The 25,123-nt window shown below is 39.6% G+C and overlaps 1 protein-coding gene across 2 annotated transcripts in view; it reads left to right on the top strand.

Annotated features, from left to right (window-relative positions):
• The first annotated feature begins 1,315 nt into the window (after positions 1-1,315).
• Positions 1,316-25,123, top strand: part of LOC128020010 (adenylate cyclase type 5) — a 73,564-nt gene continuing 49,756 nt past the window's right edge. For both annotated transcript variants that reach the window (XM_052606504.1, XM_052606503.1), the window contains exon 1: positions 1,316-4,114. In XM_052606504.1, the coding sequence (XP_052462464.1) occupies positions 3,194-4,114 (921 nt within the window). In that variant the 5' untranslated portion in view covers positions 1,316-3,193. The remainder of the gene's footprint in view (positions 4,115-25,123) is intronic.

The following is a 25,123-nucleotide window of genomic DNA, read 5'->3' as shown; positions in this document are numbered from 1 at the left end:
GAGTTCAATTGTCAGAAATGAGCCTTTTTATTAAAGGGTAATGTTTGCTTCCTGGGGGTTTGATTTTAGCTATTTAAAAACAATGCATCTCCCTTTTATGCTAAGTCCACTATATATATATATATATATATATATATATATATATATATATATATATATATATATATATATATATATTATTTGACTTGATTTAATTTGATTTAGAATAAGAATTAAGAAATGTATCTGGTGTTTAGAAGATAAAAAGGAGCCAATTTTTGCTTTTGCATTTTGAAATTTAATAAAACCCTTATGTGGTTTAATCGTTATTTAGAAGAGTGTGTAAAGCCGAATGAACACAATTTAAAAAAAGTGCTTGTGCCAATACATATGCACAGTTTGAAATCATAGGGCCTGTTTGCACTTGGTCACTTCATGTGTTTTCTCTGATAGGATAGTTATCTGATTTGTTAAATTAAGCTAATTTTACAATCCTTGCTTTATGTCTGATTTTAAACATGAATTCATTTTCGATTATATTTGAGTTTTCTCATAATAAAGTGGCACAAAAGCAGTTCTCCTTAGGGTTTGTATTTGCATCTCATCTGTTTAAAGGATGGGAGTCATGAGACCTATGAAAAAAAAAAAAAACACAATCCGAGGAAGCATGACTCCGTTGCAAACAACAAGATCTTCTGTCTTCTCGAAACGACACGGAAAAGTTGAATGCTCTTCACACAGCTTTTGCCAGATGACGGAATCCTGCATTTTGAAATGGAAAAAGTGTCAACACACTGGGTCGATAAACAACTGACACAACTTATCCCATGCTAGGGGAAAAAACGATGTATTGTCTGTTGAATCATTGAAGAATAAGTGAATGATTTCATTTCTAAAAACTAAAAAAGAAAAGTATAGCCAAGAGAAAAATAACATTACCATATGCACATTATTCATATTTAGGCTACATAAAACATCCAGGAAAAGGCTTAATATTTAGAATATTTGAATGGAAAGATAACTGGTTTAATAAAAATATACTTTTATACCTGAAATGTGTTCTAATATAAAAATATTTACCTCTATTGATCCCCCATGTTTATTTATTTAAATATAAAACCCATACTTTATTAGCATAACAACCAAACTAACAAAAAATCCCCAATCTCCCTTATTTACAGCTGTGCGGATAGTCCCGCCCTCTTATGCAAATCACTATTGTACTGACACACAGGTTGACCAATAAAAATAAAAAAGATTGACAACTGTGCAAATCGCTATCCAATAGGATCGCACGCAAGGCGGGTTCTAAAGATCATACTTGGTTGAATGGCAATACAAAGACAAGAAGCACCAAAAGGGAGGATAACACTTAATAAATTCTGCTTGCTTCGGTCTTGAGAATCTGCAGGGAGAGGACGTGCAGCTCAGTTATTACGCAGCTCCGCGCGAGCACCGCGGATCCGACGTTCCTTTCGCGTGACAGTTCATCTTCTCCTCTAGACGCCAGCGCTGGTGATGTTGCTGCTGCTGCACCAAGAGCACTGGAGATTTCTATCTGCACAGCACGGAGGAAGACCCCTTCACTAAAGGACACGTGGGAGGTCATCCTGGGGAGACGCAACTTATCATGCAGGAGCGTTGGAAAGCTCAAGTTTCCACAGCAATATTGATCATGTAATCATCTGGTACATATTCACAGGTGTACAGCTTGCGTGGATCAGTGCATCAATGCGTAACGTTACGCACCATGGAGTCGCGCTCTGCACTTCTAGCTCAAACCAAACCACACTTTCGCGGACACTGTTTGTTCTGTCATGAAAACGTGGATCAGGCGTGATGGACGTGGGGTCAGTTCTCATCGATTTGGACTAAATAATGCGGTCATTTTAAGCAGTGTGCGAATTTTACAGTGACTTTAAGGGGAAAAACTTGACTTTTTAAACGAATTTCTCTTTTAGAGAAAGAAATCTGGTTTATTAATAAGGGTACATTAAAATTAAGGAGATCAGTTTTTCTAGATTCGTCTCGCGTAAACGCAAATTGACATTTGGAGCCACTATCAAATATCAGTAACCTAAAATACTTTTTAAACAGAACACTACTTGCTAATATAAAAATATATAGGCTACTGTTGTATGGTTTTAGTACTTTAACAACCGTTTTGATTTGTATTTCCTCTGGGAGGTTCAGGGGGGTCGAATCCCCTAATTGCGTGATTTGTATATTCACATCTATGAATTGAAATGAGGCGCAGAATGACTCCCTCTGCTATTTACCTCCTCTAATGCTCTAGCCACCTAATGATGTGTCTCAAACGACTACTTTGTATATTTAATTAATTATTTAAATTCCTCTATGTGTTCATAATGATGTAAAAAACGAACGGATTGACTTTCAAAATGTACTTCTCTCTCTCAAAAAAGGCTGACAACAGGTGTATTTGGTCCTCTTTTATAAAAGCAGTATACAAAATGCTGCTTTATAAATTAAAAACTGATTACTTTTACTAGTTTTCAGTTGGATGCACATCTCGCACACAATTTTGGTTTACTTTTTTTTTTCTTTAAATCGCCATCTAAATGCAATGTCGTTGTGTCGAACAACAATGAAAATTATTAAATGCAACATTAAATGACTTTAATGTAGGCGATGCTCCCCAAAGTAATGACTGAAACATCCCCACTTTAGTGGAAAAACTATATATTTATGATCATATATACATGGTTGATGAGTTTAATATTTATTTGTATACAGTGTGAGAATATTTCAATTAAATCAGTATTGGAAAAAACTTACTTAAAAGATCCGTAATCCGTTTCGGTTCGTTTCGCGTAATTTCTCGTACAAAACAACAAAACGCTAACGGCTTTTTAAATGTATATTTTGTGGAATGTAAGTTACATATAGTAACTTGATAAATAACAACAGTAGTTATGCATCGTTTGATAGAAACAGCCGATAAGCAGCTGTTGCTGTGGTTTCCTCCTCAAGCAAAGGTAGTTTCTGTTCGCGAGGCTATACTTTTAATGCACTCTGACTAACTTGCGTGGTTCTGAAATTTGAAAGCACTGCAAAACGTGTTTGTATGTAAAAACAAAACTTGTAAGACCTGCGACCGTTTTCTTTGACCTCCCTCGGAGAGTTAATAAGGAAGTCTAACTCCCTGTAATTCGCACCCTGAAGTCATATATTGCATGTAGTAATCGAGATCATGTCCAGATCTAACAGCGTGAGCCCACCCGGCGCTGGCGCTCCTGGACCGAGGGGAGGGACGGAGCTCAGATCCGCTTGGGGCGAGTCTGAGTCCCTGGCGAACGGATGTCCATACTCGGCCAGATCCTGCAAAACGCTCATACGGTCCAACAGTCGGTGGAGAGAGGACGATGACTTCGAGCGACAACCGGGCCGAGCCACGACCACCGTCAGCCGGGTTAGTTTCAGATCCAAGTCTGCCTGGCAGGAACACGCGGAGGAGAGTCGCAACAATAACAGATCTTCCCCGAGGTACCGAGATGGAGAAGTGAGACCCAAATCCGTGGAACTGGGTTTGGAGGACAGAAGAACCAAGTCCAAACCAGAGGAGGAGCTGATGCCAGAAGTGAACTTTTCCATGAGCGCGTGCTGCAGCGGCGTGATGCACATTTTCAAATCCAAGAAGTTCCAGTCGGAGAAGTTGGAGAGGCTTTACCAGCGCTACTTCTTTCGACTCAACCAGAGCAGCCTGACGATGCTGATGTTCGTCCTGGTGCTGGTGTGCGCGGTGATGCTGGGCTTCCACTTCGCTGGAGGGCTGTTGCAGCTCACTTACGTGGTGGTTTTCTCCACGGTAATCTTACTCGTTCTCACGCTGATGGTCGTGTGCAACAGGAACGGCTTCCATCAGGATCACATGTGGATAGTGTGCTATGTGCTCATTTTGGTGGTGCTGGTTGTGCAGGTGATCGGTGTGCTGCTCGTGGAGCCGCGCAGCGCGTCTGAAGGCATCTGGTGGACCGTGTTTTTCATCCACGTCATTTACACACTTCTGCCGGTGCGGATGAGAGCAGCGGTCATCACTGGGATTATACTGTCTGCCATACATGTGCTGGTCTCCTGGAAGTTAAACGAAATGGACATCTTTTTGTGGAAACAGGTGAGTGCACCGTTTTTGTTTTAAAGTGTTCCTGTGGCTCAAGTGGTAGAGTATTACAAGGTTGTGGGTTCGATTCCCAGAGAACACTTTAGGTAAAAAATGTTAGCCTGAATGCACCGTAAGTTGCTTTTAATAAAAGCGTCTGTAAATGCATTTAAATCTATTTATCTATCACTGTCAACATGGCAATTTGAACATAGGTACAGTAGCCTGCGTCACGTGCCTGCGATTAGTCTTTTTGGTTATGTGCACAATTCAATGGAGATGCTGCAGCAGTTAAAAATGAGAAAATGTGTTTAGTTCATAAAGATTTTTTCCTCTGTCAGATCAAATTTCAAAAGAAACCAAACACCTTTGTGTTTTCCATTGCCGGTTTAGCTAGTGTGTAGTGGAAATGATCAATGTGGAAGTTGCTTAAACGTTCATAGATAATATGTGCAATGGCCAAAAAGTAAACATTGAATCGTATTTTAATTACAAAGTGCATTGGCAGAAGTGCTGTTGGTTACATGTCTGTCAGTGAAGTTTACTGGACTGTTCAGTTGCTGTAGTGTTTTCTTCCAGTTCTGTAGTTTTTGCTTTTGTTCTGAGCATTTCAGTAGATATTTAGAAGAATTACTTGAAAATCTTTTGTTACCTGCTGAGCCTCAAACCTTTCAGCAAGAGTTTGTCTTTATCAGTCAGTACTATAGGTCTTTTTTTGAAAAGCACTTAGATGTTCTTGCAGTTCTGAAAGCGACAAAAGTTGACGATTCACCCTTTTGTTTTCTCAGCAAAGCCTTGGATTTAGTTGAACACACACTTTTAAAGTATTTTATTAAATGGCTGTGTATGGTTTTATCATATGCTGATTGCTTCCGTTTTTGTTCGTTTATAGGTAACTCGGAACCTTTTACTGGAAACTAAGAACTGCTATACAGATTTTTTATGCTATACGCTATACATATTTTAATGATGTATAAATGTTAAACATTTCTGAAACCATCTTTAAGTCTTCATAGATTGATTACAAAGAATTACATCTTTAAAAATCTAGTATTCGTCACAGTGTTTATCTCTACGAGTAAGGTAACCTTTGATTATTTAAGTATTAATCACTCATTGAATATTTACACTGTAAATTTCTCATCAGTGCATTTTTCATAACTTTTGGAAAATCGGAATATGTTATGTATAATATCTGTGGTCATTTTCATAGTACTAAACTGCTATGTTAAGTTGAATTTCAGTCTTTTGAATCCTCCAACTAATATAACATTTTATAGTAATTGTGTTTTAAAATCCTTTGTCTCCAGATATAATGATGTTTTCATTATAAACACAGACTCTTTGAATGGTGTGTGTGGGAACAGCCTGCTGTGTTTGTTGCTCTTTCCACACAATGCTGTTGTCTTTAGCATAGCAGATCTCTCTCTGTTTACATGGGAGCTAGCAGGACTCTCCAATAGTTCACTGTTGTTTTATAAAGATCCTGGAATGAAGGATGTTTTCGGAGCGCTCTCATAGATGACTAGCTTTCATCAGGCTGTGATGAGTAGTGCTGCTTTTTATGAGAGATTTTTGGGGTTGGAGAAACGGCTAAGGTGAAATCAGGTCGCTGTTAGTGTTTAGATGAGATTTAAAGGACCGTTCCGGGTTCAGTGTAAGGTTAGCCATCTTATTAGATTTTTAGGGTTTCTTTCTTTAATCATTGTACAGGTACTGGCTTGTACGTTTTCCTAATGCGAATGAATACACACCAAAGGTGCTTTTCAGGATTGTCTTACAGATCATCGACAGTTCACAATCTTCAGCTACATTTCCCCTGTGTGCTTCATTAAAGCCAGAGGTGGGACCTAGTAAGAGGAGCTAGCGTAGACGCTTCCCCTAGGGGGAAAACAGAGGAGGTGGACAGAGTCCTGCCTGGCACATCTCCAGCTCTAACATGGTTTGTGGCTGCTTTAATTGAATTGCCCCACTCTGTAACATGCAGACCCGCTGGAATCCAAAACAGATGTCCTCTCTGTCCTTCTTGAAAGATCTGCTATTAATTTGCCTTTGAGAGTCAACCCCTATGGAAGAATTAACCTTCCCCCCGGACAGGCTGACTGTCATCTGCAGAGCAGCACACTGAAGAAAGCACCACCTCTTGGGAATGATGCTCACACACAGATGATCTTTTGATGCTCTGTTAACTTCTGCTCTGCTTGTGCTGCACATTTAGGTTGTCAAGAGTAATCAATTTACATTATATCGCGTTTCAGTTGTAGACTGATACCAGTGAAATTTAGCTGAAAAAATGGATGTGCAACGTCTTCCTTTTTTGAAGTATATTTTGGGTCACTTACTACTACTACTACTACTGATAAAAATAATATATATTTTTAAATGTGTGTGTGAAAAACAAGTATATCACTGACACCACAAATAGTGATTGTAGAAGTCAATGCATTTTTATTTAAATTTCATACATTCAAATATTCCATTTTTTAAAATGAATTTACATCCCTAATAATTTTAAATCCAAACGTTAGTGTATATTTTATTCATTTCTCAAATTATCATCCTATTATGTTTCGTATTGGAGTATGTATCAGTGAGTTAATGAAAAAAGAAATGCTGAAATAATAATAAAATAAAACACAAAACTAAAGGATGCAGGAACAATTTTCACTCAGAAATTGCTAATAAATATCACAATTACAAAGAAATGGCACCACATTGAATTGAATGTAAAATTTTAAAGTAGAAGGTCTGAAATAGTGTTTTCTTGTAAAACATACTTTAGTAATCTTTTAAACTTAGAAAAAAAATGACAGTGTGCTGAAGTAGGGCATGTTTAGGTTTACCTGCATTGATGTTTTAAATGTGACCACTCTAATAAAGGCTTTTTAATATAGAAATATAAGTACCTGGATGTAAAAGTATGTTATAATTTAAAGATGAAGCAGTAACTAATATATTTATGTGTCAGTGTGTATTGTATTGTTAGGTAGTAGGCAACCAGCCTTAGTTTGGTGGTTACTAGAAGACTCTGTTTGAAAAAACATATGTGCAATCACTGGAAAGGTTGATGTTTTTTTCTCTCCATAATGCAGCCTTAGGAATGAGTTTGTGTTACCTTTCAAGATCCGACTCTGACATGTCTCTTATGAGTGCAGACCCTCAATTGCGCTTCTTGTATCTTAGCAACCAAGGCCTGCTCTCAAAAACACCATCCAGAAGCACTCAGGGTTTCCCTGTGAGGACCCCTGCTTTTCATCTCTTAACCACCTCCACTGAATGTGCCATCTTACCATTAGAGGTTCAAATTGAGATAATTAAGGCACAACTGCCTTTGGTGATGGGAGTCTTTACTTCACTCCCTCCTTGGATTGTTTTTCCTGTTGTCAAGGTAGACCTGAGGGTAATCAAGCTCTGACGTGTGTGTGGGTGGCTGCCTGCAACTCTCTTAAACAATTGCTTCAGTCTATGGCTTGTATTAGATCTCTTATAAGGAACCACATTTTGAGGCATTGCATAAACATTTCACTCTTCAACTATAAGCTGTGATGTTTTATTTATGCTGTGTACCATTTTTGTTTTCTATTGCATTAATGAAATAGTTCTCCCAAAAATGGAAAATTCGCTGAAAATGTACTCCCCCTCAGGCCATCCAAGAAGTAGATGAGTTTGTTTGATCTTTGAAACAGATTTGGACCAAATTTAGCATCATTTGATCCTCTGCTGTGAATGGGTGCCGTCACATTGAAAGTTCAAACAATAAGTTCACCAATTAACATCTTCTGAAGTAAAAAGCTTTGTGTTTGTAATAAACAAATCCATCATTAGAAAGTCTTTAACTTCAAACCGTTGCTTCCAGCTAAAATATCCTCTAGTCCTCTCTATCCATAATATTGTTTTTCTCTGGTGAAAAGGTTGTCTGAAGTAGGAGAGAATTATGCACATCAAGCATCATTTAGAAGCGTAAACATTTCTAAACAAATATGTTGGTGGATTTTGATGTGAGCAGACGACAGGGGAGGACGACTTGTTTGGATATTTATTTGTTTTTTAAACACTGACTGGAGGAAGCGTTATTATGGATGATGCACTTGTATTTTGGACAGAAGTGATAGTTTAAAGTTAAAATGCCTTGAGTGATTTGGTTTTTTACAAACATGCAGCTTGTCACTTTTTCTCAAGACTTGAATTAATTAATTGAGTCATGCAGATTTCTTGTGAATTCTTTTTTGTTTTTATCAGCTGTTTGGACTCTCATTCTGACGGCACCCATTCACTGCAGATCCATTGGTGAGCAAGTGATGTAATGCCACATTTTTCCAAATGTTTTCAGATGAAGAAACAAACTGTATGACATTAAAGACACTTACATCCTTCGCACCAAAGCAGCAGATTACAATGATCATGTGACACTCTAACTTAATGTTTTATCAAATAAATAAAGCCTTGATGAGCATGAGAGACTTTGTAGATTGACTTGTTGAAGTGTTTAAGAAACTTTTAGTGTTTATGAAAGTACACCATAGATTAGCGCAGAAAGCAACCCAACCACTTAGTTGTGATTGTGACATTGACACCTCAATTTGCACATTTTCAATTCTCAAACCTATTGTTGTTGAATTACATGAATTAATAGATGATTACTTTATATTGTGTCACTTTAATATTGTCACACAGTAGAACTCTTCATTTATGTTGTTGTATTATTATATGGCAAACACTGCTATATTCTGAAATGTTCTCACACAAGATAAGTGTGAAATGTGTTGTGTATGCAGCTGATTATTTCTGTAGAGACTCTGGAATGCATCCTGATTCAAACCAAACTCAGCATGTTATTTTTATTGCAGAACCACCCTCTGTTTCTCCTTCATTTGTCACCCATCTCTTTCTGCATTGCTTTCAGAAATGTGCCCTGCTGCCGCCTACAAACTTTTTGTGTTTGTTATTCCCACATAGTGTCAAATCATGTATACACGCTAATTTTATAATTGTACATGGCAGGCTGGAAAATGTAATAGTCAACGTGTTTTTCATGTAATTTTAGTGTCAACCTGCTGTGTGAGTGGCCCACTAAAGCTAGCATGCAACTCTACAATCATTCCCACGAATATCTCAGCGTCCCTCTTGAATGCTTTCTTTTCAAAAGTCTTTAAAAAGCACACAAGGGGTACAGCGAGAAATTTATAGCTTCTTAAAATCCTAATTTGTAACAGCTGTAGGTTTGTATTATGCAGATTGAAAGCCATTAATTATCAGATGTTTTCAATTCTCAAATGAAATGCTACTCTGACTTTTATTTTTAATTGTATGTTTTTTTCAAATAAACATAGGTCACATATTAAAGTATTTAAAAAAAATTGAACAGTGTATTAATATCTTTGCAATAGATAGAAACATATAAAAACAAGTTAAGACCTTTCAGGCTAACATTTAACAAAGTAATTTTTTTAAATGTTTAAAATTAAAACTGTTATATTCATTTCTTTATGAAAATAAATTAGACAAACCTAATTTAAGGAAAACTATTTAAGAAAAAACACTTTTTGATATATTTTTGCAATCACTCTTTGATCTAAAGTTGAAGTCAAAAGGCATAGCACCATTTGTTTGCTAATGCCATGTAGTGGAGCACGGGGCACAAAGTAGCGTGGGGTTAGTTACAAGTGGGGTTACATATGAAGCATTTTTTTTCTCATTTATGTGGGTGCTCCCAAGCATTGATTTCATTGTTCACTGTCAAACTCTAAAATTATATTATTTTGAATTCTTAAAAAACTCCATTATTTTATAAAAAAAAAAAAAAAATATTTTATTAACAAAATATTTTAGTTTGTTGTATATTTTTTTTCATTTGATCAGATTACATTTTAACCTGTCATGTTCATGTTACAATGTGACCCTCAGATGTTACAGTGTACCCCACCTATGGGGCATGTTGTCACATTTCACTTCCAATTCCACTGTAATTATGAAACAAAGCAACATATTTATAGCAGACATACGGAAGTTCTAAGCGGCCATGCATTATAATTTTTTTTCCTTTTTGTTTTCTATTTATAACGACTTAATTTTCTCGTTATCTCGACATAACGAAAGTCGTTTTATAACGACTTATTTTTCTCGTTATCTCGACATAACGAAGTTCGTTTTCTCATTATAACGACTTATTTTTTCTCTATCTCGACATATAACGAAAATTTGTTTTCTTGTTATAATGACATGACAGTTTTACTGTTGCTATAGTAACGAACTCAACATAATAACGTCTACAATACTGTATATAAATAAAGGCTGATCAATCACTGTTGATTTTTCCAGAGACAGTACAACGAACGTTTTGTTTTTGTAATTTACATGTTGAAATGGCAACACCGCGAAATTAGAGCTGCTTGGATTAAACTCACTTTTCATTTTCCCTTTATTTGAAATAAAATTATATATAATTTGTAATTTGTAGTAGTCATTATATGATGTGGCAGATATCATGTTACAAGCTTCTGTTTGAAAAGAGCGTCCATGTGTACGTGTAGTGTGTGTGTGTGTGTGCGTGTGTGTGTAGAAAAAAACGATTACAACATTATAGAACAAAACTGAATTAAATTAGCCTGTGGATTTTACATATACATCACATTTCTCATCATTATCGTTAACAATAAAGATTAGTAATAAGGAAAAGAAGCACATCAGCCTGCATCGTTAAATCCCGTCCTACTGTAGATAAACAGAATACAGTGATGTCAACCTTGGTTTTGATAAGAAGTTATTTTATGACACAGAATGTGTTTGTGAAACTCATGCATCTAGCAGGAACTTAATACACAAAATATTCATATTGATTCAAGCATTTAACATTTATGAATTAATTAAATGTCAGTAATGAAGACTGCACAAATTAGAGCGATCACGAGGAAGGTCCGCGTACAGTAAAGTGGATAGTGTACAACACCCCATCAGTTATATTCAGGTCTATAGTGCCACCTGCTGGCGCAGTTTTGTAACTTCTTAGAGAAAATTAAGTCGTTATAACGAGAAAACGAACTTCGTTATGTTGAGAAAACGTCTCCGGTTACTATCGTAACCTCGGTTCCCTGAGAGGCGGGAACGAGACATTACGTCAGCTAAGACGTATATGGGAACTCTTCCCTTCTCCACTTTCACTGAAATCTTATTGGCTAACGCCAGCTGGGGACAGCTGGCCAATTGACGCGAAGCATGCAAATACTGGCGGGTAAGCGGGCTGTATAAATTGCATGGGCGCGAAAATTACGTCAGAATCACGACTGAACGCTAGCACAGCTGATCAAACAGCGATCACGGCGGCTAACGTAATGTCTCGTTCCCGCCTCTCAGGGAACCGAGGTTACGATAGTAACCGGAGACGTTCCCTCTCGAGGCGGTAACTCAACATTACGTCAGCTAAGACGTATATGGGAAATGTATAAAATCCCGCCGTGAGAGCAGTGAAGATAAGCCCTGAACGGAGTCAATCACCCTCACACAAGCAGTACAGTTCTAGCCAATGGCCGTGTCGCTAAGAGTGCTTGCATCTGATAGGCGGAACTAGGCCAATGAGACATCTGCTCCGACCCTAACAAAATATGCATAACTTCAAGCAATATATCGAAATCTGCACTAACCAGGGCAGACACAAAGCAATAAGCACTCAAGCATGAGAGTTAAACAGAGTCGACGGCGTTTGCGGTGACTGCTGCATAAACCCTTTAAACCATAACACAGAGTTAGCAGCCATGGTAACTACTGTATAGCTGGTTATAACAGCTTTAATGAATAAAACTTAACTCACCGAAAATACATGTGACGCTACAGAGGGTACATCCAGCTTGTAAAACCTGGCGATTGTGTTCTGGGAAGACCAGCCAGCAGCAAAACATAAATACTGGACAGACATACCTCTAGACCAGGCCCATCAGGAAGCATTTATAATGTCCTCGCAGAATGAGCTCTGATATTGAGGGGGTAATCCTTCCCCTGGCATTTGATAGCATCCACGATCCAGTGAGAAAGTCTCTGTTTTGAAACAGCACGTCCCTTATTACATCCACCAAGCACACGAACAGCTGGTCCGACTGACGAAAGGCGGCCGAGCGATTCATATACATCCGTAAAACCCTAACAGGGTCCCGGCGCTCTGAGTATCAGCGTCACGCGAGGCTGACGGCTCAACAGATAAGGCGGGCAGGGAAACAAAACGGTGTATTGAGTGACTTCGAAACGAAACCCGGTCTCGGCCGGAGAGTGACATTACAGTCGCCAGGCCCAAAACCAATGCAATATCGTTCACCAAACACTCATGAAATTCTCCAAGGCACTTCGCTGAGGCGAGAGCAAGAGGCAAGGCAGTCTTCAGGGAAGCTCCTTAACCGCAATCGAAGCTAATGGCTCGAACGGTAGTAAGAGATAGAGCCCTCAAAACTAGAGCGAAATCCCACGGCGGCACGGAGGGCGGCCATGAAGTACACAATCTCCTTGCTCCCCTGAGAAAACTGAATACCAGAGCGTGCTTACCGATCGTTTACCCGTAACCGGGGAAAAAGGGGCAATAGCGGTCACATACACCTTCAGCGTGGATGGTTTCAAACTCCCGCTATCCAACTGTGCTGTAGAAAGCGCAAAACATCCAACACGGAACAGGTCCCCGGGTCAATATAAATGTTCTCGCACCATTTTGTGAAAACTCACCACTTCTGCACGTAGCAGCGAATATTTGATGATGCTCGCGTCTCAGTAAGTGTGTTTAGCACTCGTCAGTGCAGAGTGTCCCACTCATTAGGGTCCCCGCAGCGACCACACATGAAGGTTCCACAGCTCGGGGCTGAGGTGCTATATTGTGCCATTCGCCTGAGACAGCAGGTCCTGCTTGAGGGGGATTCGCCATGGGGGAGCCATCAGTAACTCTCTCAGGTCCGCGAACCAGGGCTGATTCGGCCAGTTCAGGGCCAAGAGTATAACTGATGCTTTCTCCTCCCTGATTTTGCACAACACAGGCAGAATCTTCACAGGAGGGAATGTGTAAGCCTGGCTTCTGGCCAGCGCGATGTCAGAGCATCTCCCAGCAGGGGGGAGTGAGATAGCAAACGTGTTCTCGCTCGTGGCAAACAAATCCACTTCCTCCCTCCCAAATCATTAGATCTGATCTTGGGTGAAGCCAACCTCTCCTTGAGGAATCCCGTTCCTCAAAAGCATGCTCACTCCACGGTTCAAAGTACCGGGGATGTGCGACGCTCCTATGGAGATTAAGTGTCGGTCCGCCCACAACAGGAAACTCGCTGCCTGTTTGAATAGAGCTCTGGAGCGCACGCCGTCCTGGCGATTTATGTACGAGACCACAGACGTGTTGTCGGTTTGAATCAGTACATGTTTCCGCTCCAATTTCGACCGAAAGGCTTGCAGGGATATTAGGACACCGCTTCCATTATTCCAAACGGTTTATGTGTCACCTTCTCTGTGACTCCGACCACAGGCCCAGACGCACTGCTCCCCAGCCTAGATTCGCGTTCGCAGAGAAAAGAACTCCTGGGCTGAACATATCCGGGCTGTTCCACGGTCTCAGAGTGCTGACGCAACTGTGAATGACCGTAAGTGCTTGTGGACCGAAGACCACGCCCTCGGCGGAACTCGAGTTACAGCCAAAACTGTAGCGGCCGCAATGTAGCAGACCCAGATGGCACACTGAAGAAGCCGCCGCCATCAGTCCCAGAAGCCTCTGAAATTCCCTCAGTGCAAACGACCTGCCCAGTCAGAAACAGCGCAGAGTCGATGAAATGCTCTAGAGAGAGATGGGCTTGTAACGCCATCGAGTCCAAACATATTCCCAGATATGTTACAGTCCGACTCGTAAAAACACGCTCTTCTGCATATTCACACGCAGTCTCAGCGTATCCAAATGGCGAAGCATTGTTTCCACGTGACTGATAGCACATCTCTTGAGTGGGCTAAAATCAGCCAATCGTCCAGATAATTCAACATGCGCATTCCGCTCGATCTGAGGGGAAATTTCGCTCTATCGCTCTCTCTCGAGCAGACTGAGAACTTCCTGTCGCAGAACAGGACGGTTTTGGGGCAAAGTCAGTGACGGGACCACGCCATTGAAGCGGGGAGGTCTGCGTTTGAATTGGAGAGAATATCCGTCGTGAATTATTCCCAGTATCCACGGTGAAACGCCCGGGATAGCCCTCTTACCGTCCATGAGATGACACGTCGGACGCGTAATGGTGTGAAACTCTTGCGCCATCCTGAGGCCATTATAATTATGGACTGTGGCTCTGCGCTGTTTGAGACAGGGCGAGTGACACAACGTTGGGTGCAAGAATTTGTATATATGCTTCTTTAGTACAATTTTTACTCACAAAAACATCATTTAAACACATATAGCAATCGTCACCCATAGTGATGTGGGGGACATGATGCATGTGTCTTTGTGGTGTTGGCACTCTCGCTCCTTCGCGAGGCCATTATAATAATAGGTTGTGGCTCTGCACTGTTCTGAGATGGGGCGAGTGACACAAAGATGAGTGTAAGAGGAAGTAAAGCTCTTTTGTTGATTGTAACATGCTTTTATTGTGGAACTCACACAAACAGCATTCAAACAGACATAGCAATCGTCGCCCGAAGGAAATGAGGGACATGATGCATCTGAACATGGAGGGTGACACCGTGTTTATGTGGTGTTGGCACTCTCGCAAGGCCAGTATAATCATGGGTTGTGGCTCTGCACTATTCTGAGACAGGGCGAGTGACACAGAGATGAGTGTAAGAGGCAGTAAAGCTCTTTCGCTGATTGTATACCTGCTTTTATTGTGGAACTCACACAAACAGCATTCAAACAGACATAGCAATCGTCGCCCGAAGGAAATGGGGGACATGATGCATCTGAACATGGAGGGTGACACCGTGTTTATGTGGTGTTGGCACTCTCGCGAGGCCATTATAATCATGGGTTTGTGGCTCAGCGCTGCTATGAGACAGGGCGAGTGACACAGTGTTGAGTGTAAGAGAAGAAAAGCTCTTTTGTTGATTGTGTACATACTTCTATTGTGGAACTCACACAAACGGCAATTAAACACCCATAGCAATCGTCGCCCGAAGGAAATGGGGGACATGATGCATTTGAACATGGCGCTTGGGGGCGAGGCCTCCCGCTCACTCACTCTTTCACCGTCAGGGAGACGGCTCGATGGCGCGGTGGCTCTCTCGCGGCGCGGGGTCCTCGTCCTCAACTGACCCTGACGTTTCCTCCCAGGCTCTTACCACTGCTGGTTTCGGCCGAACGAGCGTCCGGTTCAGAGCGGGGTGCCACTGCGGGCTATTTTAGCTGGTTTTAGAGCCTTGCGAGGTGCATAAGAACCTCGCAGAAGAAGACTGGAGTGAGCGACGGGGCATCACGTGGCTCATTGCCTTGGCACGCTTTCTGCATCTCTGAGAAAAGCTCCATGATGTCATCAATGAGGCCGGAGGGAGTAACTGGAACGTTTAGGGGCATCTTACTGTCCGCGTCTTTCAGGACAGCTAGGGTAAGCCCTAGGTGCCTATAAGGACGACCATGAGTCCCATGAAATGGCTGAGCAGAGCGCTAGTAGCCATCAGCGCGAGATCAGTTGCCGCGCGCAGATCCTTGATGACATCAGCGCTACTGTGCCGCCGTCTGCCTGAAACACCTTGAGTAATGCTCTGGCATAAAGAACAGAAGCGGTCTTCCCTCAGAAGTATAGGCTTTGTTCGTTTAAGGGCCGTATGCTGCACGGCTTGGAAGGCAGGCTGTGGTCCGAACCAAATGCAGAGGGAGACGGGCACAGGTGCGGTAACGGTCTCCTCGACGGGGGGAGGGCTTCCGCCCCATCCTCGTGCGTGAACATGGCCTGTGTACCAGAGTGGGTGCGAGCCAATTGGGGTGCAGCCCACGACTTCACCACGAGCTCTCGCATGCCTCAATGCCGTCTGGTAGCAGCTCGACTGGAGGAGCCACGAGTCCAGTTACCTTCCACAGGCTCGTCAGGTGCGTTTTGTAAGTGAAACCCAGCTCTGTGACGGCGCCTTTCCGAAGACCCTGATGAGCTCCTCCTGGAGGTCTGCAGGGCCCTCTTGGTCGGGGCGGTCTTTTTTCCAAACCTTTTCCGATGTTGAAAGCGACATAGAGTCGTTTTGCTCGCCAGCTCCGAAGAGGACGAAGTTCGCGGGGCAGAAGCTATCGTCCACCACGTCTTCGGGCGGGGGAGGGCCCACCAGCGGCTCGCTGGCGGCAGTGGGCCTCATTCCCGCTATCTTCCGAGCCACTGGCTCTGAGGGCGCGCACTGGCAGCTCGGCACAGTGGGCGCACATGTGGTCTGTCTGAGAAACCCAGGCAGGTCCCACAGAACTGGTGAAGGTCCGAATCTAGCATTAGCAGCCATCGGATGCGGAGAGGAAAACAGGGTGAGTAGTCCTCAATTGCAACTTCCACAATGACTTAGATAAGACTTCTAGCGTGAAGAAAGAGATTCTGACGTAATTTTCGCGCCCATGCAATTTATACTGCACGCTTACCCGCCAGTATTTGCATGCTTCGCGTCAATTGGCCAGCTGTCCCCAGCTGGCGTTAGCCAATAAGATTTCAGTGAAAGTGGAGAAGGGAAGAGTTCCCATATACGTCTTAGCTGACGTAATGTTGAGTTACCACCTCGAGAGGGAACGAACTTTGTTATGTCGAGAAAATGAAGTCGTCATATCGAGAAAACGAACTTCGTTATTTCGAGATAATGAGAAAATGAAGTCGTTATAACGAGAAAACAAGAAGAAAAAATATTATAATGCATGGCCGCTTAGAACTTCCGTACAGACAAGTGTAAAATTACTGTGGTTAAAAAAATTATATTCTGAACCCCGTGTGCATGTACACAAACTGAGAAAGTCAAAAAGTGTTACTTTGTGCCCTGCTTACCCCTAATTATATTTCTCTAATTGTTAAAATCTTGGGCTTCTAAGTTCGTATTTGTTAGCTAAAGACAAGAAGTGCTGTTTCCATATTTGTACAATACTGAATCGTCAACGTTTTTATTGTTGACACAAGTTGATGAACTTGAACAGTTATACCGGTAGTTCTAATTCTGTTATAGTAAGTCATTTAAGTGTGATCAGAAGCAGATGCCCTCTTCTTCCTAGAAATAAATCATTGGTCCCTAAGCCAGTACCAGTGTTTGCATCATTGCTCATTTTCACAGACGGGTCCCCGAACAGTCTTCAAAAGTTGTCCAAGCGCTTTACATAGAGCCGTCACTGTTGTAAAAGGATACTGGATGGAAGCCAACTGGCCTTGTTGTCATGTTCCTTTTTGCATTGTAATCAGGAATAAGCCATTTCTCACAAGGTTTTACATACGGAGTATGTGGGAGACATTCAAACTTTCTTGTGGTCAAAATATATTCCACAAATTATGAGTAAAATTATGTTGTTGAAAGAATTTAGATTTGTAGCACAGCTCAAAGAGCTCTGACAGGCAAAGATCTATTACATAAGTTATGTGGCTGGCCAGTGAAACACTCAGAAGTGAACCACATTTCTAGCTACTTCACTAATGCAGAACAAAAGAAGAGTGTTATTCCAGATCATTAGGTTTTACATGAGAAATTAAGGCTATGTTTACTTGCAAAATAATTGAGGAGTATGAACTGTAGCAGTTCATTTTCTCTCGCTCCGCTTTCCAGGAAGGGAAACTCAACATGCTTCTCAATATGTGTCAGACAAATAACCTCTTCTGTCTATATTCAAATTATTTTGTTATAAAAGGAACTGTTGTTTGCCTATCATTGTTGCTGCTGTGTCCTTTTCTGTGTGAGCTGATTTTATGTTTTCAGGAAAGAGCAAATCAGATTTATGCGCTCTTCACTTTCAGGGTTAGAAATGCAAACATTCAGTCGACTATTTCTAATCTAACTAAATGTAAGAGAAGTCAAATACATCCCTGATGTGTGGAAAAACCTCTTGGCTGCCTTATTAATTTTGAGGAGATATTATAAAATGGGCCTTTGCACACACAATCACAATATAAAGTAGTAATAATAATAAGCTCGCCCACATTAAAGATGTCGTTGTTTTGTAAATAAATAGGTTTTAGTGACTAAGGAACAGATTTTGAGTTTGATGTCACGAACATTTCAGGGATTTGCTTCTCACTCTAGCAGTTGCCTGCTGTTGGAGTGAGATGTAACAGGTTTCTTGACATACTTTTACTAGAAAAGGTGTAATAAACACTGTTCTGGCTTTAGACTTTGTGAGCTGAGATATGTGTCAAGATGACTTCACTGGACCCACCATGAGCTCTCTGCTGAAGAGCTGATGATTTGAAGAAACAGAAGAAACAAGAGGTGCATATGAAATGTGCAGAGTCCTTAGGACCAGGATTGAAAACGTCACAGGACTATAATTTTCTGTGGACAAACCAGAACACTAATAAGTTCTATTGAGTGGTAGTAGTAGTACATTTAGTATATTTTATTATTAATCCTACATAATATTCAAAACTTAACATTACATTTTTTTTAAATACACCTTTTCATGTTGTCAACTGGGTTGTTTTTTTTTATTAATTGTTTTTTTTACATTTGTTTACTTTAAAAAGTATTCAAATGCTTTGCTAATATTTTTATGACCTACTTTATAATGACATTTAAGCGTGTGGAATTGCTCAGAAATGGTTTGCAACATGGATGAATGACCCCGCTCTCTTAGTGGGAGAGCAGAAAGGCCAAGCTCTTTCTCATCTGTAACTGCTGTGATGAACATTTAATGTGAACCTCTGCTGCCGTTGCCTTGGTTGTACGTTTTCTCCCTCCTCTTTTTTTATTATCATCCATAAGAGATTATGCCTTGATGACTTTAAAGAAACTGATTTGCATAAAAGAAGAAATTTGCTAAAAAGAAGGTTTAGTTGGATGTACCTCATAACACCTGCTGTTTGCTAGATTAACATTTAGGATCTTTACAGTTAACAATTATATTTTGTAGCGTTGATGGCAAAGCCATTTTGTAATTCGACTAGGGTATAGGGAGCCACATGACTAGTGAGGAGTACTAGTCATATAAGAAAACCTTTTCTAAAGGTCTGAAGTCAGCACTAATAGAAGCTGATGGATGCTTTTTGGATGTGCAAGGTCTTTGCCCACCTTACTGAAATTTACCCATGCAGCAGCATATGGTGCTTTGGAAAGATGTAAATTAGTAACTTATTTTATTTTATTTGTTGTTATTTTATTAAGAAATGTAACATTAATGTATTAGGTAAATGTTTATATAGGTTTTATTCTATATTTATTAAAAAATGTCAGATGTAATTGTATATACTATAATATTATAGTTTGATACATTAAATTCTAAAACAATTAGATAAACAACCCAAAGAAGGCAATTGTTAAGATTTGTTTCCCCTCTGAAGGCTTATTATATAAAAAAAAAACTGTCATCCAGTCATAGCAAAATTATTAACACCAGACCAAAAAGTTGGTGGGCGTCATTCATTCAAGACAGGCACAGACAGTTTTGCTAAAATGAAATGGAAAACAAAACAAAGCAGCTAATTTTATTTTAAATTCAGCATTGTCATTCTGAATTTATTAGAAACAGTTAAATAATTTTGTATCATTTTCCTGCCGTTTGTGTTTGCCAGCTGTATCAGATTCAATGCTGCTGTTATTTCATGTCGATACAGTTCTTCTTGTAATTCTGAATTTATAAGAAACAGTTAAATAAGTTTGGACAGTTCCCTGCCCACCGTGTTGGGTAAATAAATGGAGAGAGAAACAGAACCGCCGAAGATATAATTCCGTTTCAGTCTTTTTGTGTATTGAACGTTCAAAAGAGATGAATGAAGTTAGCTTACTGCCAACAATTAAGGTGTATTTCTTTGTCCACTTCAGCACTGAGCTGATGACAGGGATACAAGTTGCTCTCCTCAGTGCCGCAGAAAAGTGCTGGAACGGCGATGAAGGGAAACCCATTTTTTTTGGAGAGGGGGGCTTATTTTAACTGCCCCATCCAGTTTTCTGGAGGCCCACCTACAATAAAAATCCTGGTGCCGCTAGTGGCGGTGACTGCTATTTTTTTTATCATGTAGTGCAATATAACTTCAAGGAGGCATAACTTTTAAAACGAAAAATACGTTTTTTACTTTCTAACTAACTGTTAAGATTTTAGTTTTTAAAATGTCAGTTATTATTTCAAAAATCTCATCAGAGCTAAATCACATGAGTATTACAAACGACATTGTCTAGGTTCTTGGTAATATGTGTTGCTTCTGTTCATCGATTACCAGACAATTGCTAATCTCAAATAGCCAAATACTGATCAATTTATTGACCTGGCTACATCATTCTATCACTTATCATAATATTAGATTCATTCTGTTGGATACTGGTTTGATGAGAAGTGTGAAAGTGAGCTGAGGGAGGTTGTAAGATAATGACAGTGATGCACAGGGTGGTGTCAGTGGGCGGGTCTTGTGTCGACCTGTTAACTAGAGAATGCCATCCGCAACATAGGGGGTTCATTCTTCATTTCTCTTGCTTCCAAAACTTGGGAAGGGCTTGAGAAAGTATGTGTGGGCTGGAGGCTTTTTGTGTAATTTTTTAAAAAACTTTAAAATGTTAAAGGACAGTAATACAGCAAAATTTCTTGTAGCTATATATTTGTAAAAACGGTAACTTTTTCTTTTCCTTGCTTTTTCTTTATTACTATTATTATTATTTTAGTTTTTATTTTTAAGTAATGTAGAAGCTCCACACGTGAAACTCCATGTTTTCAGAGGCTGATGTTTGTTCTTCCATTGCTTTTAGACTCCCACACTCAGTTTTGGTGTCTCTAGAGAATCTGAAACCATTTTTAACAAATCACATGTCTAGATGGTTGTAAAAATATTCTGTAATCTCAGCCCAGTCAATCCCAATGGGAAAGTTAAGGCCAAAATCACTGTTGGTCAGTTCCCTTTCCCCCCTTTCTTATACACTAAAAAGTTAAAAATGTGAACACACCTTCTATTTACTAATGTAGATTTTAAACTTTTTTTTTTTTTTTTTTATAGGAAAGTCATCAAAATGTTGCTTTATACTGTATCTTTATACTGTAGCATGCGACGTGTTACTCTCAATAATAGTGGTAGATAGTACCTCCTATGAGAATAATTGTTGAATAAAGTCGTTATTTTTATTTTATTCATTTCTTTGCGCACAATATATTATATAGCTCTATAAAATTATGGTTGAACCACTGATGTCACATGGACTATTTTGTCAACGTTCTCGGTACCTTTCTGGGTCTTGAACATGGAAGAACCCTTCCTGTCTGGTCAGAAAGCTCTCAAATTTCATCAAAAATATCTTTGGAACGACATGAAGGGGAGTAATTAATGACAGACTTAACATTTTTGGGTGAACTATCCCTTTAAGTGTGAGCACATCCAACAGCAAGTTAGGAAATTAATGGACTGACACTAAAGTAATTATGCTTAATTTTTATGCAACAAAGCTTAAATTTAACACATTTAAAAGTAAGCAGTATGTTTCCTTTTTTGTATGAACATTTGTATAAATGTAGATTGTAACTTTGGTGCTTTACTAAATTAGACTTGTTGCCTATGTAGGAAACTACATGGTGCAGTTTAGTGTTGTAGCAAATAAAACTAAGTTTCAGGGCTTCGTAAGCCAGAACTAACTAGCCTGTAGTTGAGTATTTTTATTCTTTTTGTGCCCAGGGGCCCGTTCTTCATACGTCGCTTACTCAGTTAGCTGGATTTGAATGTTGACGATTTGGCGTGATCTTGGATCATTTGGTTCTTCAAAGCTCATCCCAGAGCTGCTGTCATAGCAACAGGTCCATAAGCTTAAACCTGCTCGGGAGCAGCTTATTTCATGTAAACAGGATTAGATCGCTTCTTTTCAACCGGAACTGATACTCAAAATATGTCTGCTACCACCGCTACTTTATTACAAGAGTATCGTACTGATCCAGCGACAATAATTGAATTTTTTTTTTAAATAATATACAAATGCTGTGTAGTCCATAACTACTCCATTTACTCACTGAAATATTTATTTGTCACAAAATTATTACTTCATAATTGAGTCTTACACACATTCTGTACAGATAATAGAATTGTGCATTATTTTGAGTGATGACTGCTATTATAAGATTGGCTTGATGGAGCGCAGGAGATGCAGATAACATGATATTGACCCTTAAGAGACTTTCATTAATGCTGTCACGTAACAAATCTGTCCAAATATAAAATGAAATGAATAGATAATTTCTACATTGAAATAAAGATGTAAAGACTGCACAACTATTACAAATTGCGAATCTAAATAATTGGGAATCATGAAAAAAATTCTAATAAAATAAAAACATGTATCTATTATCTGTTTCATGTATCTATTATAACATTTATGTAGTTTTGTTTGCTTGGCTGTTTCCTTATAAAAGTCCAGAAATTTGTCAAGTTTTTCGTCGGATGTCATTTTAAATTATATGACGTCATTACATTGCCGTCTTGCCACCAGCCAATCGCTGCACTGCTGATCATGGTTTCGAGTATCGATACATTTCCCCTTTTAAGCCAACACATGAACGCGCAATTATCTCAGATAACTCAATCCAGTGATACTAATCATACACAACAGGTGTGTTCGAAGAACCCAATTAGCCGGATCAGGATTAGCACGATGATATCATCTTGGATGTGTCATTTGATCTCGGATGTAATAAACGACGTACAAAGAACGGGCCCCAGGTTTTACAGTTTCAGTTTTTGGAATTTCCAAGTTTAATTAGTAATATCTCTAAAGTGCCAGTAAAGACTTGCTTTGTGCTTCTTGTGTTTGTGAAGAGTACTGAGGCTTATGGTCTTTGATTCAAGATCATCTTTATAGTATGTCTCTAAAAAATTGTCAGCAAACTGTAATTGAATTTGAAGTCATTTAAATGTGAATCCACATATGTTTCTGTTCACAGCTTTGTTAGGTCTAGTTCTACTCTGTTAATATCAGATGGATAAATAAGAGTCCCATTTGAAGCAGACGGACCAGCCCTTAAGGTTCTTAAATATGTTAAGGTCCTCTGCTGTGCCTCCAGGGACACAGATGTTCAGTGTGACTGTGGGAGGCAGGCAAGGAAAAAGTTCTCCAGCTCGAAGTCTACATCCTAAGAGAGAGACACGGAATAACTATAATTTTATGGCAAATCCCAGCTGACAGCCCCAGGACCCCCAGCATAACAGCATTTCTCTGAAACATAGACCTGGATCACTTGAGGAATGCAGCAAAGATGATTTAAAGGCTTGGTTCACCCAAAAATGAACATTTTGTCTTCATCCTCACCCTCTTGTGGTTTCAAACCTGTATCTGGGGTCAATTCTTTTTTTATATGTTTTTAGTGCAATTTCAAAGGGGCACCTAAAGCTTGCAAGCTTCAAAAAGGACATGAATGCACTAAAATAAATCAAGTGTTCCATAGGAATTGTGCACTATATTAGTTGACTAGACATGAATGGAAATCATAAATTTTTCTGAAACAAATCCACTGATTCGTTTACCCCCCCCCCCCCCCCACGAATTTCAAGAAAGCCATATAGATTTGGATTGATTCAAGGGTTAGTAAATGATGTTAGAAATGTGATGGGTGAACTATCCCTTCAAGCTGTAATGCCTATTTAACACAAGCTATTTCTGATCATTTCTTAACCTTTTAAGATAAGCTGATAAAGGCTCATTTTCCTCCTGTCGATTCTGTAATACTTTACATGGATGTGATAAAGCTTACTCATTATGTTACCAAATATACCCTAGACATATGCAGTGTTGTGGATTCTGCTGTCACCTTGTACTTTAAATGACTAGGCCTGCAAAAAATGCATGCAGAAATCCAGAAAGCTCTGTCCACAAGGATGTCCACAAAGTTATTTTTTGTGTGCATGTTCATTTGCTAATTGTTTGCCTATTTAATGTTTTTCCGGTCAAGAGTGTAATACTCTGAGCTCTGTTTAACACGTTGCCGTATTTTAAATCATTTCACAGAATTCTGAAGATTTTAACACCATTATTAAAATGTGAGAAAAAATATGCAGAATTTGTGTAATGCTATGATTCACACACTGTACTGTAGCACTCAGCATGCCTCAAATGGGTTTCTTACCACTCCATTTAAACTAATGAAAAAAAAAAAAAAAAACCCTGATGCCTTTAAACAAAGTGGAAAATGGATGACCTCATCAGGTCAGTCCACTGAGACATGTTTAAAGAGTGTTAGCCTGTGACGTATGTTCTCCTCTCGCTCCTATTTGCCTCTGCTTTTAATTTTCCTTTTTTTCAGTTTGCCTTAAGTGATTAGGCTGGATGAAACAAAGCAAGGTTCAGGGGTTTCTCATATGTATCAGTAACAGCTGTTATTTGGATCCAAGCACTGAGCTTTGTGAATTCCATGAATACAACAGCAAGCATTTGGAAAGACCAGAGTAGCTCCATCCAGGGAAACAATATCCCAGCTGTCTAGCTGTGGCTTCACTCTGTGATCCCATATGCTTGTTAATATAGCACTATATTTGTGCTAATGACAGGGTGACTCAAACAAGGCCATGAGTTCTCAGACCTGGTACGTGAATATATTATATGGTCTAAATGAAATCTCACATGGTAGCTTGGATTTGTTTAGTATGTGCCATGGAACATTATCTCGGCCTGCAGTGCTATTTTCATTATGGTGAGACGCGCAGCAAAAAAAAAAAAAAAAACACTTCAAGTACTTTCAAAGCATTTTCTGATCAATATATTGCAAAATTCTGACTTCATGCACAGAAGGCCAAGAGCTAAATATATTTTTCTGAAGCTAATACAGGATCATGTGGCGGTTTTCCACCAAATCAAAAGTGCATTTATTTATTTAGCTAATTAGGTAGTCATATTTTTATGTAATCAAATTTTTTACCAAATCATGCTGTAAACAAACACAGCTAATGTAGAACTTCTTTTAAATTGCATTTTAAATCACAA

This window comes from Carassius gibelio, chromosome A9 (assembly GCF_023724105.1).
Source record: "Carassius gibelio isolate Cgi1373 ecotype wild population from Czech Republic chromosome A9, carGib1.2-hapl.c, whole genome shotgun sequence".
Lineage (NCBI taxonomy): Eukaryota > Metazoa > Chordata > Actinopteri > Cypriniformes > Cyprinidae > Carassius > Carassius gibelio.
The sequence above is the reverse complement of the archived record's forward strand: the minus strand, read 5'-3'. Positions and strand labels throughout refer to the sequence as shown.